This window comes from Onychostoma macrolepis, chromosome 17, assembly GCF_012432095.1.
Source record: "Onychostoma macrolepis isolate SWU-2019 chromosome 17, ASM1243209v1, whole genome shotgun sequence".
Lineage (NCBI taxonomy): Eukaryota > Metazoa > Chordata > Actinopteri > Cypriniformes > Cyprinidae > Onychostoma > Onychostoma macrolepis.
This window is the reverse complement of record NC_081171.1, coordinates 6,301,395-6,324,273: the sequence shown is the minus strand read 5'-3', so window position 1 is coordinate 6,324,273 and position 22,879 is coordinate 6,301,395. Positions and strand designations below refer to the sequence as shown.

The 22,879-nt window shown below is 35.1% G+C and overlaps 1 protein-coding gene across 5 annotated transcripts in view; it reads left to right on the top strand.

The window, feature by feature from the left end:
- Positions 1-22,879, top strand: part of smyd3 (SET and MYND domain containing 3) — a 177,018-nt gene that overhangs the window by 27,872 nt on the left and 126,267 nt on the right. For all 5 annotated transcript variants that reach the window (XM_058749190.1, XM_058749193.1, XM_058749195.1 and 2 more), the window contains 3 exons: positions 120-227; positions 346-403; positions 6,270-6,406. In XM_058749190.1, the coding sequence (XP_058605173.1) occupies positions 120-227; positions 346-403; positions 6,270-6,406 (303 nt within the window). The remainder of the gene's footprint in view (positions 1-119; positions 228-345; positions 404-6,269; positions 6,407-22,879) is intronic.

Here is a 22,879-nt window from a genome sequence, read left to right as displayed (position 1 = left end):
AAAGGGAGACCACACACAGAAAGCACGTTCTGATTGAAGATGTGTAACTGCATCATATTTATTTGTTTGTGAAATCTCTTCTATTTATTCTCTGCTTTATCCTCATCTTCACCCTTCAGAAGCAAGCATGGCCCGATCACAAGAGGGAATGCAAATGCCTCAAGCGCCTCCAGCCACGGATCCCCACCGACTCTGTCCGCTTGGTGACGAGGATCATTTTCAAACTGGTATGTGACATCAGAACACCTGCCGTATCAGGAGGACTTCAGACCCGTTGAAAGAGTGTTTTGCATTTAAAACTGCCACAGGGCTTGAGATTGTTACACCCATTCTGTCTCTTTCCAGCTCAGCCAATCAGAAAGTGACCAAGAGGAGCTGCATTCGATAGCCGAGCACCAGTCACGTAAGTTTGTGTTTAATTGTATTGCAGTGTACTGACACAAAGTGGATGTCACTATATTGTGTATTTGAGCACGACTGCAACACCCTGTTGACCAATCAGCATCCAGGACTGGATTTTAGGGAAAGTGGGATTTCGATAATACATACTGTAAAATAAATAAATAAATAAATAGATAAATCTAATCATTTTATGATGACTTTGCACTAATCAGGAATGACACAAATTCTGAAAAAAAAAATTTTTTAATAAAAAAAAAAGGTTTATAATCAAGTTAATCCTATTTATATATAGATTAATAAAAAAAAAAAAAAAAAAAAATATATATATATATATATATATATATATATAAATATTAAAAATATATTTAAAAATATAAAACATTCATTTAATGTTTAAAAAAATAAATAAATAAATTGTAAAAAAAATTAATAAAACAAAAACGTAAAACATCTTTAAAAATGACATCCTAAAAATAGCTTAATGTTGAAAAAACATCCTAAAACTGCAAAAACTAGTTGGTTTTAGAGTGGTTTGGGGCAATTTTCAACTGCTCAGACCAGCTAATCAACCAGCTAAATACCAGCTTGGCCAGGCTGGGAGAGACCACCTTAAACCAGCGAAGAACTAACTTACACCATCTAAGACCAGCAAACCAGCTTAGACTGGTTTGAGGAGTTTTTTTCTTCAAGGAAATACATGCAAAATGTAAAACGAGATGTAAATTAAACAGAGATTATTGGACTATGTTTTACAAGAAAATACTAAATCAGTTTTTGTGCTTCAAAATTTCACGTTTAATTCAATGTGTTACTTGCCATTTTTTCGTTTTGTATGTAAATTTTTACAAACAGTTTCTGAGTGATTTTTTTTATTAGTGTTGGTCTGTTGTGTACTAACCTTTATTTGTAAAGCTATAAGGTGTTAAATAAAACCCAATAAAATCTTTAATAAAAGAAACCTGAGCCAAATTGAATCCTGTAATCAGGCATCACTCCTGACTTTCATATATATTTTTGCCAATATTATGTAATGAAAAAGAATTTTTGGTCTCCACTGGTAATTTCAAATTACTTTAATTCAATATTGCCAAGAAATTATAAGGATTTATGCCGACATTGTCCACAAATCCAATTTTGAACGTTGCCTTTCAGGTTTCACAGAAATGGACAATGTCCATTGTTGTATCAAAAACCTGACTTTTTTTGCTTTATAAAAAAGTAATATACAGAATAAAAGGCTGTGTTATTAATGGACGGCAGTAAAAAGCACTAACTTATACTGTGAGGTTGAAAGATTAGATTTCCTATGATGGAAGGTGAATAAATGTCAGATCCTGGCAGGAGTTTATTGTACCATTATGAATTTTCCTCTCTTTCTTGGTGCGGACCCTCTGTGAAACCTGCCCCACGGCCCCCAGCTTTTCAAAAGTAATTGGCTATTTTGTCACAAAGGGCCTTGGACTTCTCTTTGGCCCGTCTCTTTTCTATTCAGTCATAAGTAATGTGCAGCCATTAGAGAGGTAATCCCGCCGATGGTCCTTAAGGAAGCAGTCAGTTCCCCTTCTGAACTTGTGCTTTCTCATCACACTAATGGCCTTATGAGACACCACTAGCTCTCACCTCAAAATGAAGGTCTCATCGGCTCATGTATTATTTCAGGAAATCCATCAGCTCCTCATTTTTACGTATATGCCAGTTCCTTTTAGACAAACAGAAGAGCATTTCACAGAAGAGCGATTCAGCTGGTGGTCAAATGATGGATTTCTCAGCGGCTGATTTAGAATTGAATCCTTTTATACTGTATATATTACAGTTTAATGATAGCAAATGAGATGTGCAAAATTGCAGAAATTAAAGGAATCATTCACCCAAAAATTGACACAACAGGTTTTTACGTCAGTTGTAAGTGGTTAAAGTCATTACTTGCCATATGTTACCATTTAAATTGTGAATTTGCGTTTTCATTGCACATGTTCAAGAGGGACCAAAATAGAAATGGATGTTGTAGCGACTTTGGATTTTTATTAAATACTATAACTTATATTTGCTGTTTAGAGCGTGTTGTGTTTCTATCGTAGCATATCGTTCAAAAGTTTAGGGTTGGTAAGATTTTAAAAATAAGGCTGTAACGCTCTCTGAGGCTGCAATAATTTGATAAAAAATACAGTTAAACAGTATATATATATAAATATAGGTATTTTAAATTGTAGAAATATTTCACAATGTAATTTATTCCTGTGATGGCAAAACTGGATTTTCAGTATAATTTTTCACATGATTCTTCAGAAATCATTATGCTGATTTGGTGCTTAAGAAACGTTTCTTGTTATTATCAATGTTGAAAACAGTTGTGCTGTACTAAATAGTTTTGTGATGCATGTTTTCAGGATTTTTTGATGAATAGAAATTTTAAAAGAACAGCATTTGAAATAAAAATATTTTGTCAAATGTATATGTCTTTACTGTCACTTTCGAGCAAGTTAATGGATGGATAAAAGTATTAATTGGGGGGGCTTACCTTTGTTAAGAATTTTTTTTTTTTTAACTGACCTCAAACATTTGAGTGAAAGTGCTGAACTGAATGGGAAAAAAAAAAAAAAAAAAAAAATATATATATATATATATATATATATCCACCTCAAGTGTGCATATGTCGTTTTATGCGCTTTTTAGAAATTCTATTTGCATATTGTTTTTCCATTAAGCATTTTTTTCTGATGTGCCAAAATATGCATAAAAATGCATGGAAACCCGGCTAATCACATCAAACCTGGCAAAACATCTCACAGTGCTGAATTAAAAAAAAAAAAAAATATATATATATATATATATATATATATATATATATATATATATGAATATATATATATATATATATATGAATATATATATATATATATATATATATATATATATATATATATATATATTTTTTTTTTTATTATGCATTTAAAGAATGTGACAATGTTTGCATGTGCCAAATACTGAATCCCATGGACCTGACATATAAGTAAAAAACATAGGCTAAGTAAAGAAGGTGACAATGTTTACATGTGCCAAATATAGAATCACATGGACAAACAAACATATATACTGATAGCCAAAATTAGAAGTCCGTTCTGATTAGCTCTTGTATTTGGAAGCATACAACTGAAATAGTATCTTAACAGATTAATAACAGATATAAGTAGTATAACTTATTTTAAAAAAAGGAGACAACAAATGTTATTAGCAAAATAATAATAACCATAATAATAATAATAATAATATTTTTTTAATTAAAAGCAAGTGCAAATCAGATTTGAGACCTGTTTCAAAGTTTAAACATTTTTATAGCTACTTTACATTCACATAAAGAATCATATGTATATATGTACCACACAAATCGTATTGACAATTTTTATGGTACTTTTGTAGCATATTTTTGGAGTTCTACAGCCAATCATTCATATATTTATTGTATGGAAAAAAGCAGATTATATATTTTTTGTTCCACAGAAGGGTTTGGAACAACATAAACATGTGTAAATGGTCACAAAATTAAAATGTTGAGGTGAACTATCCCTTTAAGGACACCTGCTTCAGGCTCATAATTCTTCCACACACGTTCAACCTCTCATGCTCCTGAGAAGTGGGAAGTGTGTAGATCTGTCTGCCATCCAGCCTGTTATTTTCTTCTCAGGAGAGGTTTCAGACCCTCATTTTTTTCAGACCCAGGCTCATTTACTGCCTGCTTTTTTTTTTTCTTTTTAATTTTAGTAATTGACAATCTGTCTATAATTTTTGAAAATAAATCCTTATTATCCAAAGAACAGATTTGAATCATTTCAGTTTGTCCAACAAGCTTAAGCACTGTAACTTTGTTCAGTTTTGTAGAGATGGAAGATAAAAGATACTACACGTAGTGAAGACGTTCCAGATTTATGTATTGAATCTGCAGAGTTTTACTACTGTGTGTGTCTGTGTTTATGATGGTGAATGTGTGTGTGTGAGTGAGAGAGCGAGAGATACGAGCCGTGAGCTGTAGCCACGGGTCAAGTGTTCGCTCTATCTGCCGCAGCAGCAGCGAACACACTGAACTTCATTGATGGTGCGTTTGGAGGAAATGAATCAGAGCAGGAGGGTTAATGAAAAAGCCCATATGTTTGGCAAAGCTGACATAAATCACACATCCAGGGTTATACTTCCATATACACACTCTCGTGCTGCAGTCAGACCTCTTTCTTTCCAAATACACACTAACCGGACATCCATTTTACTGGTACAGCCAGAAAATATGAACCTGTCTAAACACGCACTTAAAACTGCCCTAATGAGACAAGCAAAAATGCTTTTTGATTCATCTTCATTGGCTAAACACACACCAACAGGTGAAAACAAACACACACAAAAGCCTTTTATCCTCCTCTGGTTTCTTATTGTGCGATTCAGCTCTTTTGTGCTTCATCCTGGTTGATCATCATTAGTCATTTTCACAGCTTGTGTTGGTTCAGCTCAGTGTTGTTTACATCTGCGTGTAGTTTTATATGCCACTGTCACCGATAACATAGTATGTGAACTTTTTTCAGGTAAATTAGGTTTAATTCTGTTTTTTTTTTGCACCCAGTGTAATTTATGAACAGCTACAAGTATGATACATTTTCTTTAAAAAAAAAAAATCCTTAATATACCCAAGTTTTGTAGGTGGACGTTTGGGACTATCATGTCTTTTGGACATGGTTGTCATTACAAATATACAATATTGCACAATACCATACAAATATTATTGCCAAATTCATGAATATGCATGGTATTCAGAATCAGAATCGAAGAGCTTTATTGCAAAGTATAATAATTAATCTTGGTGTAAGGAGCTGTCAGTGCAGAAAGTACAGACATAATGCAGGTATACATATAATTTAAGGTAACAAAATGAAATAAAACATTAATAATAAAGAGAATAGACAAATAAATAAACGAATAAATAACAATATGTGAATAAAATATGGAGAAAAAAAATCCATTATAAATGTTCTATTATAGTTTTATGTAAAATGTTCCATTATAGTTCCATTAGCTTTTATTAACTTTTTTTTGTGTTTTCATTTTAATTTTAGTTTGAAGTTTCATAATTGTATGTGCCTTCGTAATTTTCTTCTTTTTTTTATTTTTTTATATTTCTATTTAGCTTTTAGCAATTTTACTACTTCAGCTTAAACTGCTTTATTTCAGTAATGGAAATAATTTTTAATAGTCTGATTTAATTAACAATGACAACACTGATTTAAACATACTTCAAAACCATTAATACAGTGTTTTCTGGTTGTGTACTGTGTTTTTGGGCACATTGTATTTTGGTAATACCACATTTTCTAGAGCTGTAACATTAGTAATACCACATCAATACAGTGTTTTGTAGAAATGCACCATAGCAGTACCATGTTTTTGAACATTTGCAAAGATAATACCATGTTTTTGAACGTGATATTACCTTTTTTTTTTTTTTTCATTTATGTACAATGTAAATAATGTTTTTAGACATATTGTATACTGATTTTAGTCATTGTTTTTTTTTTTTTAGATATGTATCACAGTAATAGCCCTTTTTTGGACATTTACCTTGTTAATACTATGTTTTATATATATGTACCATGGTAAAATGTTTTTGAATGTATAATAGTACCTTTTTTGTACAATCTTTTTTATACGTATATCATGTTAATACCATATTTTTGCTCATGTACTATGGTAATACTCTGATTTAATAATATAGTAATATGTTTTTAGAAACTAGTTTAGTATAGTATTTTTTTGAAGAACAATACATGTTTGCTTGTTAGCAGAATCATTCATATGTATCGCTGTTGTTGAATGTTCTGTGTGTGCAGATCTTGCAGACATGAGCGAGGAGAAGAAAGAAGGCCTGGGGCACCTCTGCACGACTTTGCAGGTTTATCTCGGTGAGGAGAACCACGATCTCTCTCAGCTTCCACCCGGCCTCGACCCCATCAGCCTCCTCGCCAGAGTAAGTGTCCTTTCATTGTCATCTGCGGCAGTCGGCAGGGGTCGCGCTCTCAGATCTCATGCAGCGTTGTGAATGGAGTCAGTGTCACGTCGCCGCTCGGTTATCACCCCGTCCTCACATCACCTGCTGTGAACCCATGCTGCTATTTTTTGTCTTTTCTCCTCATAACAGGGAACAAGTTGTTCGTGGAACTTAAATTAAGTCAGAAATTTAGTCCAGAAAGATTCAGTTAAGTGGAATCATTAAGTAGAATCACATCCAGAATCAATACATTCCTGACGATTCGCATCCCAAGAGGCCCATCCCATAATTTTCTGCCGTTTCCTTCGTGGACGCCTGAGGTGCATGCTAATGTACTAGTTTATTTACAGATGTGTCAGTGAGAAGGCTTGTTTGGATTCCTGTGAGAGTAGATTTTATTTGCTTGTTTACCGCCCGTCACTCTGTGCTGTAATTGTGAACACGTTGAGTGAAAGATGCGTTTCTGAGTGAACACGGTCATCTTCTCTTCAGGATTGCATGTAAACACAGAAGGGGTTGCGCATCTGGCCCGGGACAAACAAATGCCTGTTGCATGTGAACACAAACACCTGTTTTATATGAGAGACAGCCAGCAGCCATCTTTCTCTTATAAAGCATCAAAGACCCAAATGTGGGTTTGATAAGCATTTCTAATCCAACACTAAACACCAGGGCAAGTCTCGATTTATGTAAAACATGCACAGATGCTCGAATTAAGTGCGTCCAACGCACTTTTGCATTTGTTGACCTCGATTTGCAAGTTGTTGTTTTGTTTGTTTTTTTGTTGCAGATTTTGTTCAAATATTGTGAAAAATGTTTTAGAAATACTATTTGGGGCCAATGTATTGCTTTGCACTCAATTCTACCTCTAGTAGAATCCCTCAAGGAAAATTTGTGGTACATCTATGGAATTTAATGTGCGGGTTATCAGTCTGTCTCTCATGCAAATCATTTATTGAATAGAGACTGGAGATTGAAAAGCATGCCAGAAGTGAGGTGATGGATTGAGTTGTGACATTTTCTGTCAGACGTATGAGGTAAAGAAACAGTGTGGATGTGATGGAAAGGAAGTGCACCAGGACTCGCATATGAATCGCGTTGCCATAATGTGAATCTCTCTCTTATTCAGTAATCATCATTCTCTGCATCTTTGCTCTAGATTATGTCATGTAGACCTGCGGGCGGCAGCAGGCTGATACGGGTCTGACCCAGATACATGACCTGAACCGACTGCTCCACATAACACACCTCAAGGAAACACCACAGTCATTAGCTAAAGATGTCTTTGAATGTCTGCTAAACTTTACTGTTTGATTAGAACATTCTTAGGCTTAAATTTTTTTTTAATGTTAGTTAACATTTACTGTCAACACTTTAATAGTTATATATAAGACTAATACTTTCACTCTTTGTTATATTGCAGCCATTTGCTAAAATCATTTAAGTTCTCTTTTTTTTTTCCTCATTAATGTACACACAGCACCCCATATTGACAGAAAAACACAGAATTGTTGACATTTTTGCAGATTTATTAAAAAAGAAAAACTGAAATATCACATGGTCCTAAGTATATCCAGCGCGCACGCGCTTCAGATGTGCAACGCAATCAATCCCAGTTCTAAAGCCCCTTTTACACAACACGGCCAGCAGTGAAAACACAGCGCGGCTATCGCTTTCTCTCGTTTTGGATGCGTTTTATACAGTCAAGGCGGTGCTCGTGTCATGGACTCGAGGTGGATGTTACCATAGTAATCGCAAAGCGTGACAAAATGACTATTCACTAAAGTCAGCTCATCCAAAACTTTTAATTCTGTGTCTGTTAACTCACTCTCATGTTGTTCTCGCACGTCAAGCACGCTTTTAAACGTTCGTGCGCTGTAAGATGTGCATTATTATTATTTCCCATTTCATATTTTATAGTTATTTATTTCCCATTTCGTAGCCCGTGTCTTATTTATTAAATGCAAAAACGCATTCTCTGTGAATAGCCGCTTAGGACGCAGCTCACGTGCATGAAGCGCCATCTGTTTCCCTAAACAACCACAGGTCCGATTTTCTGGCACAGAATGAGCTTATTAAATCACGTACACTATTATTTATTTTTGCTAATTATTATTTTATTTTCATTAGTTTTTCAGTTACTGTTGTTAGTTTTGTTTAGTTTTAGTTTTTCATTTATTTAGAAATTTTAATTTTATTTCAGTTTACGAAAATGTTTTTTGACCAATAGTTTTAGTCTTAGTTTCAGTTTTCGTTTACGAAAATAACCTTGCTTTTACGATGGATACGTTTTTTTTTTTTATCTATGAGGAGGAAGCTGGGCTTTTGTCTTAACTTTTTCTCTCTCACACATTCTTTCATTCTTCCATGCTTCATTAATGTGATGCAGTTAACTCCTGTATGAATATTTAATTTAAGATGTGGGTGGAAAACAAATGTCCAAACACTGGAAGAAGTGTGCTGGTTTTGACCCTGACTGCTGATAAATATCCCTGTTCTGCATTAACTTATCTCGCGAGAGTCGGCTCTTGGCCCGGCGCATCATCTTTAGCATTACAAACATGTTCAGCTGCGTTAAACCAACACCCTGCCCATCGCTGAATCAATTAACCAGCGTGAAAACAAGCAGCCGTGGTCCAAAAATGATTTCCATTTCAAATCAGACCGATATTCTGTGCCATTTGCTGAAACTAATTGCTGAAACTAATTCTCTTATAATATTCAAAATTTATCCCTTACATGCAGTGGAAGTTCCTCAAGGGAATTTGGGATGTTTGTTGGCAGTGTAATTTATTTATTTATTCATATTAAGCAGGAATTACCCAAGAACTAGAGTAGGTAGGAGGCAAAATCTCCAATTACAGTAATCAAACTGAGTGAGGGACGTGTCGGAACATGTGGATTTAGATTAAAATCCAGATCCAGAGGGACGTACATTCATGCCATTCACATTCCAGAACTGAAGTGATGGTGAATCTGCCGCTTTAATTAAAGTTGTAGAGAATGCTAGTGTTATTGTCCAGGGCTTTAGTGAATACAGTATTCATTTCTGTTCATTTTTGCATATGTGTGTTATGAACTCAAAAGAGAGTCTTTTATAGTCAGTCTGAACAGGTTTGATTAACTGAGCTGATGGCTTTTAAATATTCCTTAACAATGTGATTTGTGTCACAGCAATCTGTTAACAGCTTTATAATGAGAACTAACTACCATCCTATTTATCACCGTTTTGTTGTCTTGTTATTGATGCTTGCTCATTAGGGTTAGGGATTTGAACAAAACCATAAAAATTAAACTTTGGCGTGTAACTTTTACATAGATTATATTTCAAATGAAGTTTTTTTTTTTAAGTTGTGTGTGCTATTACAGAAAAAACATTGTTTATAATTTTAAAAATATTTATTATTATTATTATTTTAATATCAGACATCCAAAAAAACAGCATAATTTAAACTCTGTAGTAGTAGTAGTAATAATAATAATAATAATAATACACTTTTTTTTTTTTTTTTTTTCATCATAAATATAATTTTCAATTCTTATTCTTATTGCAAACGTATCTTCAAACCAAGATATTATAGTGAATTGAGGGTGGGCTCTTATGACATCCAAAACAACTGCATAGAAACACAAGAAACCCTCAGGACACCTTAGTAACCATATATCAACACCCTGGCAACCACTCAGCTCACACTGTGGCGAAGACATTTTCATGGGCAAGCACCACTCATTTTCTACATGGAATGTAAAAATGTAGTTTGCTTTGACAGCAGATGTGATATCATCTGGTACTCCGCTTTGCCTTGTTTGCCCTTCATTCACAGCTGTTGTATTAAGCATCATTAATATTTTATATGTCCTCTATTTTGTTTTATTTGTCTGTATTTTATAATGGCCTGATGTGCCCAGGCGAGTTATCTGAGGTACCAAATCAGAGGAAAGCAGAGGTCCATCTGTGCATGACAGACCCCAAATGAGGCAGCATTTATCAGTGCTGTATTATACATAATGGAGGAGCTCTTCATGACATCACCAGCAGACAAACAGGTCCATGATCTGAAAGAGCACCATCCACTTTAAATATTAGTTGTTAGTGACCAAGACTAGCCGACTAGAAGCAACTATATAAAGCCTGTGTACATCATAAAGGCATTCTCTCTGCATTATATTGGCTTTGATTGTGATATTTGAAACATGCTTTTTCTGTAAAGCTGTTAAGTTTAATTTTTGTGAAGCACTTTGGGCAACAAAGTTGCATATAAATGTGCTATATAAATACATGAAGTTGAGTTGAAGTTGCTGTATGTATGCATGTACACATGTTGTGTCGACCGACTTCTGAACAAATGCCTCTTATGAACCGGTTCTTTTTAGTGAATCAAAAACATACAGTAAACATACACTCTCATGAACTGGTTCTTTAGTTAATCAGAAACATCTTATGAACTCTTTTGATATGGTTCTTTTTAGTGAATCAGAAACATACAGTAAAATGTTTAGTCCAACTCCTGAACAAATGACTCTTATGAACCAGTTCTTTTTAGTGAATCAAAAACATATAGTGTGGCCAGAGTTGCCCAACGTCCGAATGGATGACTCCCAACCGGTTCTTTTGACTGATTCAAAAACGTAGGTCAAGACCAATTTTGTTTGATTTCAAAACAAATGATTCTAAAATAAAGAATTCTAAAATTATTTTTCTTTTCTTTTGGTCTATGTCCTTCTCTTATATTTAAAAATGAGTATCTAACACAGGACTTGGCTCATTCTGGCTTAGATGAGATTTGGCCATTAAACTGGAATGAGTCATGCTTTATTCAACATCCTTCCCAGCAGCTCCAGTCCTCATGTCAGCAGATTTGCAAAAAAATCTTCACCTTTTCTCCCCAGTTTCACCCCGAGAGTCATGTATGGTTTAAGAGCAAAGGAAAGATGATTTGTTAGATGACATCTCTCTTCTATCAGCGCTGTGCAGACGCTGTCATTGAACATATGTTTCAGTTCTGACATTAAAGGAGCAGAGGTCAGAGGTCACACTGACAGGGCTCTGGGTGGTCTGGCCCTGGCACTTAATAAGAGAGCCCCATCGTTACTCCGTTCCTGTCATCTTCCAGTGCTTTTTCGTAGCACCCATCAATGACTCAAGTGACCTCAGGGTAATGTCTGCATGTATGATTGTTTTCTGTCAGTCTTCAGGCTCTATAGCTTTAAGCTCCATTGTTGGACAAATGTCTGAAGTCATGATGAAAATCCATCTGTCTCTCATTTAGTGTACATCTGATAATTTTATTTCCTGTTAGATTAGTCTTGCAGAACATAAAGACAAAAGCCTGGAAACCTTTATCATAACATGGCAGATGGTTTATATACAACTCTGTGTTTGCAGACTGAGACTAAACCATGAGTATCCCGAAACTTTAGTCATTATATTGCTGGGAACAATAAGGTCACTTTGCGTTCCAACCTCAGACAATATTAAGAGATTTACAACTGTTTCCATGGTCACCCAAAACTCAATTCCCCCTATTGCTTTCTTAATTGTTTGCCATAGAATGAACCTTATACATGGGAAGATACATTTCTTTAAAAATTAAAATTGTTTGTGGCACCTTAAGTTCAGCTAAGAATCCATCCATCCATCAAAGTTTTTGAAAGAAATTAATACTTTTATTCTAGGATGCATTACATTGATCAAAAGTGATTTTGCAGAAGTTTTCAATTTCAAATAAACGCTATTATTTTGAACTTTGTTCATCAAATAATCTTGAAAAAATGCATCACATTCCCCACAAAAATATTAAGCAGCATAACTGTTTTCAACACTGATGATAATAAAATATTTTTGAGCATCAAATTAGCATATTAGAATGATTTCTGAAGGATCATATGGTTTCTGAAGCCTTGATGAGCAGAAGACACTTAAAGAAGATTTCAAGAACTTTTTTAATCTTCAAAGAATCAGACAGTCAACTCAACCCCAAAAAGAGAAACCTATAAAGAACAACAATGAAAAGAAGAACCTGCAACCACACATAACTGAATTCTGATTCACATTGAAATCAACATTAATATTGTGAATCTCACAGACTGCACCAACAGGGGGCAGCGTGCTCTTAAATATCTATATCTTATATATACAGTATGTACATAAACAATTGAATATACCATTTGTTTTGCATGTTGGAACTCTTGTCCTTGAATGAAGGAATATAACTGCATTTGTGTCCTTTGGCTGTTGCTGGCCAGTGCCCTGCTCACGGTGAATAGAGTAGAGTAAAGCCTCCTTCTTTTGCATGTAAAGTGTACATGTTGGCGTCTGCATGTGATTAGTCTGCAAACTCTTTGCAAGTGTTTGTTCAGGAATTGTCCATTGGAGTGTAATTGTACGTGTTAATTGAGATTTTGTGTGTTTGTGGTAGCCACAAGGATAGTAAAACCTGAAATTACCTTAATTGGGACCAGCCAACAGTCCCCATGAGAAAAATGGCTTAACAGACCATCAGGCCATCCAATAAGCAGATGAGTTTGTTTCTTCATCAGAGATTTGGAGAAATTTAGCATTACATCACTTGTTCACCAATGGATCCTCTGCAGTGAATGGGTGCCGTCAGAATGAGAGTCCAAAAATCTGATAAAAACATCACAATAATCCACACCGCTCCAGTCCATAAAATAACATCTTGTGAAGTGAAAAGCAGCATGAAACAATTCCATCATTAATGCATTTTAATTTTAAAGCGTTTTATTTTTCTAAATGAGTCCATCATCTGTATCCGCTTCCTCCAGTAAAAAAAAAAGAAGTGCATTCCCTGTTGTCCTCTCACATGAAAATCCTCTGACCTGTTTGTTTTGGACTGTTTTCACTTCTAAATGATGCTTGATCTGTGCATATTTCTCCCCTGATTCAGACAAAATGACTTTATGGGTAAAAGACTAACATTTTAGCTGAAAGCAACGGTTTGGAGTTAAAACTTCTTAATAATTAACTTTTCACTTCATAAGACATTAATTGATGTTGTGTGGATTACTTGTGGATTATGTTTTTATCAGCTGTTTGGACTCTCATTCTGACGGCACCCATATACTGCAGAGGATCCATTGGTGAGCATGATGTAATGCTAAATTTCTTCAAATCCATTCTGATAAAGAAACAAACTCATTTACATCTTGGAAGGCATTTTCAGCAAATTTTAATTTTTAAGTCATTTATTCCTTTAAGGTTAACAGTAGGTTTAGAGGCTAGAAAATAGCATTGGCTCAGAATAAAACAATAGAAGGCAATGGAAGGTCCACATCATGACAGAAAAACAAATGTGTGCATGTGTGTGATGGGCTTCAGTCTGGAGGAGGATGTGGGTTATTGGAAGGAGAGCCAGTAAAATGGCCCATTACTATTCTGAGCACTGTGTGCGTGTGCATCAGTGCCTTTCAAGGGAGCTGACAAACGCTTGAATATGGGATTTTCAAAATCTCTCCAACTGTTCCTGATATTTAATCTCAGATTATGGTTAAAGTAATTTATTGCAAATATTTACCATCAACAAATTGTGGCCAAGTGCATCAATTTTAATTGCCATGCACATTGGTGCAATTTTGTTTACCTCAACAACACCATATCACATTAACGAAAGGGCGAAGATCGACAATCATATCCACAAGTATCTTTCTTTAATGCACTATAGTAAGTCAGTCTGAGTTACATTTACAGCTTCCTTTTCCACCCTATACTCAATCAGCTGCTGTATCCCGCTGATATGGAGCAATAAGCAGCAGTTATTGAGCTATGACAGAGTTTAATTGTGTCCTCCTGCAGCAGACACACTCTACAGGCTCTACAGCTGCATCACCTCTCTGAAACACCCACTCAATTCCTCATTCTGACCGGACCGTAACCCTGCAATACACACCACAAAGGCATTGTGCTGCATCTCCAACAATCACCTCCTTCCCACTGCAGGGAAAGATAGAAATGGAGAGAGACAAACATTCGTTCACGTGCAAGACAGGCTTCAGAGACTCTTGGGATTGGTGCACAAGCCTTAAAGGCAACATGAATTCAGAATTTACTTTCCGAATAAATGTGCCAGGTCTTATTGTGCATGATTTTTTTTTTTTTTGTTGCTATGGCTAACTTACCTTGCTATATAAATGCCTTGTGTTTTTTAGATATATATGTCAGGCTGATTTATTGGGGGCAACATTTTGAGATTCAATTTGCCAGATTAACTTCAAATAGGAGTTGGATTTACATTTAACTTATACATTTTCTTTCTTTTTTTTCAGGATTTTGTTGTGAATTTTGAATGGCTATTATAGAAAATAAAAAAGGTAGCATACATCTTATCTACTATCATTATTATTATTATTATTATTATTATTATTAAATTGTATTTAATGTGTCTTCCACCCTGCTGTCTAGATATTGGTATTGGCTATATTGAAAATACATGGAGATTCGTCATAATATGGAAGTTAAATGGCTAAATTCTATTTCATGTCTTTAAAGTCTTTTCTTCCTTTTTAAATTATATATATATACAGGTGCTGGTCATATAATTAGAATATCATCAAAAAGTTGATTTATTTCACTAATTCCATTCAAAAAGTGAAACTTGTATATTATATCCATTCATTACACACAGACTGATACATTTCAAATGTTTATTTCTTTTAATTTTGATGATTAGAGCTTACAGCTCATGAAAGTCAAAAATCAGTATCTCAAAATATTAGAATATTACTTAAGACCAATACAAAGAAAGGATTTTTAGAAATCTTGGCCAACTGAAAAGTATGAAAATGAAAAGTATGAGCATGTACAGCACTCAATACTTAGTTGGGGCTCCTTTTGCCTGAATTACTGCAGCAATGCGGCGTGGCATGGAGTCGATCAGTCTGTGGCACTGCTCAGGTGTTATGAGAGCCCAGGTTGCTCTGATAGTGGCCTTCAGCTCATCTGCATTGTTGGGTCTGGTGTCTCTCATCTTCCTCTTGACAATACCCCATAGATTCTCTATGGGGTTCAGGTCAGGCGAGTTTGCTGGCCAATCAAGCACAGTAACACTATGGTCATTGAACCAGCTTTTGGTACCTTTGGCAGTGTGGGCAGGTGCCAAGTCCTGCTGGAAAATGAAATCAGCATCTCCATAAAGCTTGTCAACAGAAGGAAGCATGAAGTGCTCTAAAATTTCCTGGTAGATGGCTGCGTTGACTGTGGACTTCAGAAAACACAGTGGACCAACACCAGCAGATGACATGGCAGCCCAAATCATCACTGACTGTGGAAACTTCACACTGGACTTCAAGCAACATGGATTCTGTGCCTCTCCACTCTTCCTTCAGACTCTGGGACCTTGATTTCCAAATGAAATGTAAAATTTACTTTCATCTGAAAAGAGGACTTTGGACCACTGAGCAACAGTCCAGTTCTTTTTCTCCACAGCTCAGGTAAGACGCTTCTGACGTTGTCTCTGGTTCAGAAGTGGCTTGGTAGCCCTTTTCCTGAAGACGTCTGAGCGTGGTGACTCTTGATGCACTGACTCCAGCTTCAGTTCTCTCCTTATGAAGCTCTCCCAAGTGTTTGAATCGGCTTTGCTTGACAGTATTCTCAAGCTTGCGGTCATCCCTGTTGCTTGTGCACCTTTTCCTACCCAAATTCTTCCTTCCAGTCAACTTTGCATTTAATATGCTTTGATACAGCACTCTGTAAACAGCCACACCTTTCAGTAATGACTTTCTGTGACTTACCCTCTTTGTGGAGGGCATCAATGTTCGTCTTCTGGATCATGGCCAAGTCAGCAGTCTTCCCCATTATTGTGGTTTCAAAGAACAAGAGATACCCAGAATTTATACTGTAGGGATGGTCATTTATTCAAACTCAAATGTAAATATTCTAATATTTTGAGATACTGATTTTTGACTTTCATGAGCTGTAAGCTCTAATCATCAAAATTAAAAGAAATAAACATTTGAAATATATCAGTCTGTGTGTAATGAATGAATATAATATACAAGTTTCACTTTTGAATGGAATTAGTGAAATAAATCAACTTCTTGATGATATTCTAATTATATGACCAGCACCTGTATATATATATATATATATATATATATATATATATATATATATATAGATTTATTATATATTTTTGTATTTATTTATTTATTATTTTTGAATTAATTAATTTATTTATTTATTTATACTTTTTTTTCAGTGAACAACAAAGTCAGTGGATGTTCAGACCCAGATTTAAATTAGCTGCAAAGATTTTAGTCACAATGGGGTTTTCATAATTCTTTGCAATATAATTCTGTTTGTTGACATTAGTAACATTAATTATGCAGTTAATTAATGCAATGAACAACTGCTTGCAGATTCTTTTGTTCTATGTTAAAGTTCTGCATGTAATAACACATTTTTAGCATTTCAAGTTGTATTAATAAACATTAATGTATTTTGAAAGGACATAAAAAAAACAATCAACAATATATTACACAAACATTCAAAAATGTGGAGTCAATATTTTGTATTCATTTATTTATAAATAATAATAATAAAAAAAAGTATCTTATGCTCACCAAGGCAGCATTTGTTTGATCAAAAATATATCGTAATAGAAACAGTAATGTTAAATATTATTACATTTTAAAATAACTGTTTAAAAGTAATATATTTTAAAAATGTGTTACTCCTGTGATGCAAAGCTGAAATTTCATCAGGAATTACTCCAGTCTTCAATGTCACACAAACCTTTCTTATTATTATCAGTATTGAAAACAGTTGTGCTTCTATTTGAGAAACAGAAAGTCAAAAGAACATAATTTAATTTAAAATGTAAGTCACTTTTGATCAATTTAAAGCATTCTTCATAATACTCAATAAAAGTATTCATTTCTTTAAAACAAATACCTTACTGAACTCATGAATGGTACTGTATAAATTGACATGGATGATAAAAATACTGTAAAAGTGGTTGTTTATTATTAGTTCTTAACACCTAATGCATTAACTCATGTTTCAGAACTGAACTTTATTTTAAAGTGTTACTGATGTTTGACTATCATAGACGGATGATGTTCTGTTCTGTTCACCTCTGTGCTGTAGGACAGCGGTTTTGTCCCTGAGAGCACAGGGAGAGTATTGATGAATGTGCGCCGTATGCTGCTCAAAGCAAAGCAAACGCTAATGGATGAGCTGTCCGCTCTGCTGTACTAGAATGTCACTCTGAGGTGACTGGTAGTTCCTTCGTGGTCTTCAGGGCATGCTCTCTCAATCTGTTCAACATCTGGACACCACTATGAGTTTTGGAAGTAGTGATTTGATAGACTTGCATTGGTTTGTAGTCCACCAATTTACCTTGAAATTTTGCTTTTTTTGTGTCACAAGCAATAGAAAGTCATACGGGTTTGTAACGACATGAGGGTGAGTAAATGATGACAGATTTTTAGTTTTTATGTGAACTGTCTCTTTAAGAAATATCTTATTTCAAATGTAAAGGCAAGCGTATGTATTCGTTTTCGTTTTCCCTTGTGTTCTCTCTAAGGACCCCCTGTAACATTTAATTTAATCTTCACTTTAAGTGTTGATCGTCTCTTGTATCCGTTGAGATTGCCAGACACTTTACACGATCTCAATTAAAGTTCATAGTCAGGACCAATCGATCATATGCGCACATAAGCTTATTGTACATTTTCTTGCCTGCCATCTTGCTCCAAATGAAGTAAAGTGAGATTTTCATTAGACTTATACCTCCATACTGTAATCACGCCTTTTAATATCTCTTGTCCTTGCAATGACACACAGATTACAGTCTCTCTTCCCATCATCCTAAACAGTTACTCGCACACATCTCGTCTGTTCGGACCCCCACAGTGTTTCAGTGTTTCACAGCACGTTTGCTTCTCTCTCACCCTCGACTCTACCCGTAATAAGATAATTAGTGATTTATGGTCGCCTTGCTTTATTTGCTCGATTTTGATGCTTCGGGCTGAGGGAGTTGAGCTTTTTTGGCAGCATTCTGAGTTTGTAATTAATTATCTTTTGACGCTTTTCCTTTGTAACGAGCCATTACTGTAATATGCTGAAGTGAGAGTGGAGTGTGTATTTAATGACTGTGTAGCTGTTGTTTTATACAGCATTTCCTCTTAATTTAGAGCATCTGACGCTAGAGTATGTGGGTCTACAGTGTGTAAATGGGTTTGTTCAGAGCTGGTCTGAGCGAGACTAATAGTGGTCAGTTATTGTTGCGTTCTCGTTCTGCTTTGTGTTTTAGACTGTCTAGCTATACTATCTAAGACTATCTACTATTTAGTCTGTCTATCTATATCTATCTGTCAAAGGTTTGGAGTAAGTAAAATACTTTTATTCAACAAGGATGTATGAAATTGATCAAAAGGAACAGTGAAGGAACATTTATAATGTATCAATAGGTTTTCATTTCAAATAAATGCTTTCTTTTGAACTTTTGTTTAATCAAAAATCCTGATAAAAAAATCAGCATGGCTTCCACAAAAATGCACAACTGTTTTCAACATTGGCAATAATGAGAAATGTTTCTTGAGCAGCAAATCAGCATATTAGAATGATTTCTGAAGGATCATGTGACTAGAATAATGATGCTGAAAATTCAGCTTTGCATTACAAAATATATTAAAACAGAAATTATAATAATATTTCACAGTATTACTGTTTTCACTGTATTTTTGATCAAATAAATTTAGCCTTGGTGTGCATAAGATACTTCTTTCAAAAAAATAAAATCCCAAAAAATTTTAATCATCAGGTATTTAATTTTATTACATTTTATTTTATTTTGGTGTATTGGAAAAATATTGTGTATTAATTATTCATGCTCATTGTCCCTATTTTTACCTTTAGATCTGATGTTCAAGTAAATCTTTAACAACATATTTAATACTTCAATAAAAATTTTAAATGTAGTCTTTAGCAAATCTCAGAATTAATATCCATCCATCATACATATATAGCATTTTTAGTTAGTGTGTTTTGTTTTATTTACAGTTCAGAATTTTATTATAAGCCATTTATTGTTAATTGGCCACAGTTATCTGTCTATCAATCCATCTGTAGAGGAGTATAAAGCTGCAATATAGTGAAATACTTTAACATTGAAAAAAAAGTGACACACTTCACCTTTAAATTCTTGTTTCTCTTTCTTTCTCTCCTCGTTGTTCTCTTGTATTTGAATTATTTATTATCTTAACTAACTGCTATTGGCAGTAGAGTTTCAGTTGTTCCCACGGTAGACAGCACAGCATACAAAATAATACAATATGAACAGCAAATATTGAATAAGGGAAACCGCAGGATAAGATTAATTTCATATGTTTGAAAATTTAGTTCTGGCAGTATTCCCCAAGGCAAAATTGATATCGAAATACTCAAGTGTTGACATATGATAAAAATTCATTTAGTTTATTTTTTACCGGGATTTCAGATCAGGCTTTTATTTTAATATGTCCTCCAGCCCGGTTCTTCCGTAATGAGCTTCGTGAAGCACTCAGTGTTTATTTATGTGCGTGTGTATGAAGTGTTTATCCTCGGATTGTCTTTTCCCATGTCTCGGGTGTGTGTTTGCTTGCGTCAGTGATCTGTCTGCGGTGCCCTGTGTTTGGCGGGCCCATAGCACAGAGACAGATGCCAGCTGTGTGTCTGAGGAGGAGCTGAACACTGGCCTGCTGTTACTGTCAGATCCAGCCCCGCTCACAACCTTAACCCCACTGACACAGACTGTGAGAACCACACACAATTAGGAATTTGATGTTACTTAGGAGTTAATGTAACTTTGGAGGGCAACACTTATTTTGAATCATATTTTTGCCTCTTTGCAAAGGCTTCAGACTAGGGCCCAACCCTAAACCTACCCATACAGAAATGCAGATACATTAAATATTGTTGTTCAGCATGAGAAAAAAGACGTAATTTTAATGCGCGCATGGTAGGAAAATCTGACGGGTAGGATAAAATGTCAGGACACCGGATAATTTTTGCTCCAAACACACGATCGGCTTTTCGGAACTGCACGCAAACTGGATTGCAATAATTTTCCAAAATGTAATTTGTGTGGTAATATTACTAAGTCTGTAAACGGCCGTTAACACAGGACAAAGACGCAGAGACACCCAGGTGAAAAACAAGTGCACTTACATAATGTACTTATAAAGTTCTCTATTTTCACGCACTAATTTTGTACTTAATATACTAAAAATGATCCTTTAGTACTTAAGATAAACTTAATATCATCTAAGTGTACTCAACTGTGCCATTTTGAGACACCATGAATATGAACTAAAATGTGCTTTTAACATACTATCCTTGTATTTAAAAAACCACTTGTAGTACACTTGAACCCATCTTTCATTCACTAGTACACTCAAGTGTACTACAAGTGGTAGCTAAATAAATTTTTTAAATACAAAGATAGTATGTTAAAAGTGCATTTTATTTCATATTCAAGGTGTCTCAAAATAGCACAGTTGAGTACACTTAGATGATATTAAGTTTATCTTAAGAAGTACTAAAGGATCATTTTTAGTATATTAAGTACAAAATTAGTGCGTGAAAATAGAGCGCTTTATAAGTACATTATGTAAGTGCACTTGTTTTTCACCTTGGAAAGAGAAAATACTGTAGCAGGCAGCACAAGATCATTGTTCACAATGCTCGAAATATAGGAAGAAAAATATAAATAATGAATTGGGGGCAGGGGGTTAATATGAATGAGTATCTGAAGGGAACTCTCTTCAGAAAACTTTAGAAGGCATTTTCTCTTTCTCTTACCTCCGTGTTCATAAGCGCAGCGCAGAGCAGCTTTATTTACAGCGGTATCCAAAGGAACGCTAAATTGAGTCCATAAGCGCCATCTGCTGTCATAGAGTGAATTTACATGTTCTTTCAGTCCATTAGCTGTTTTTCTTTTGCGCAGGTGTCTTATATAGGATAATTTCACGCATCTAAAGTCAGACCATTCTATTTTTGCCTTAGTTTTTCTAGTTATATAAGGTTAAAATACATATTTTGCCTGTAATTTAACTAAGTTCTACTAAAGTGTCTATCCACTTGATTGGCTCTATGACTCTCTCTCCTCTCCACCTGTAGCTGGTGTGTGGTGAGCGCACTGGCACTGTTGTCCTGTGGCTGCCGTCGCATCATCCAAGTGGATGCTGCATACTGGTGGTGGTTGAGAAGAGACCCCCTATATGATTGTAAAGCGCTTTGGGTGTATACCAATACACAATAAAGCGCTATTTAAATGCTTCAGTCGTTCGTTCATTCATTCATTCATAAAATGTGATTCCAATTTTTTTTTTATTTAGTCGTTTGAAATGTACTTGGCAAAGGGAGCGATCTAATTTCCTCATAATCTTCAGCTGGGATGTCGCTGTTTTAATGTCATGTGTCTTTTATCTGTTTTAATGTCATGTGTCTTTTTATTGTTGTTAGCATAACTGTTGCAAATGAATATACATTTTATATTTTAAAACGTTTTTCCAGTTTTTTGCTATATAATATATAAAAACTAATATGTATACAACTTTTTAAAATATAAAATGTATATTTTTTTATGCTGGTGTTGTGCCCATTTTCGACTCCCTGCCAAATTATTACCCCCCTCATTGAAATCGCTACCTGATTGCCTAATCCTAACCCCTCCCTCACACCTAACCCTAAACCTACCAATACTAGGGGGGTAATAATCTGGTGGGGGTCAGAATTTGGCACAACAGCACAGGTGTCAGTCAGCAAATCTGCTGTGCTGTGTGCCGTGCTGCACTGTCACGGGAACATCCCAGTTGAAGATTATGAGGAAATTAAATTGCTCCCTTTGCCAAGTGCATTTCAAACGACTAAACAATGGCTCGCACGTGCCCTGTTCACTCCAAAGTCCCCACTCCAAGGGGATAGGGATGATCACTTCCATTTGGAATTTGCCCCGTGAACCTTATGTTCCGGTACGCGTACCATGCCACCCCTACTATCTATCTATCTATCTATCTATCTATCTATCTATCTATCTATCTATCTATCTATCTATCTATCTATCTATCTATCTATCTATCTATCGTTCTGTCTATCTATCTATCTATCTATCTATCTATCTATCTATCTATCTATCTATCTATCTATCTATCGCTCTGTCTATCTATCTATCTATCTATCTATATCTATCTATCTATCTGTCTGTCTGTCTGTCTGTCTGTCTGTCTATCTATCTATCTATCTATATCTATCGCTCGCTCGCTCGCTCGCTCGCTCGCTCGCTCGCTCGCTCGCTCGCTCTGTCTGTCTGTCTGTCTGTCTATCTATCTATCCATCATTCCATCTATCTATCTATCTATCTATCTATCTATCTATCTATCTATCTATCTATCTATCTATCTATCTATCTGTCTGTCTGTCTGTCTGTCTATCCGTCTATCCATCTATCTATC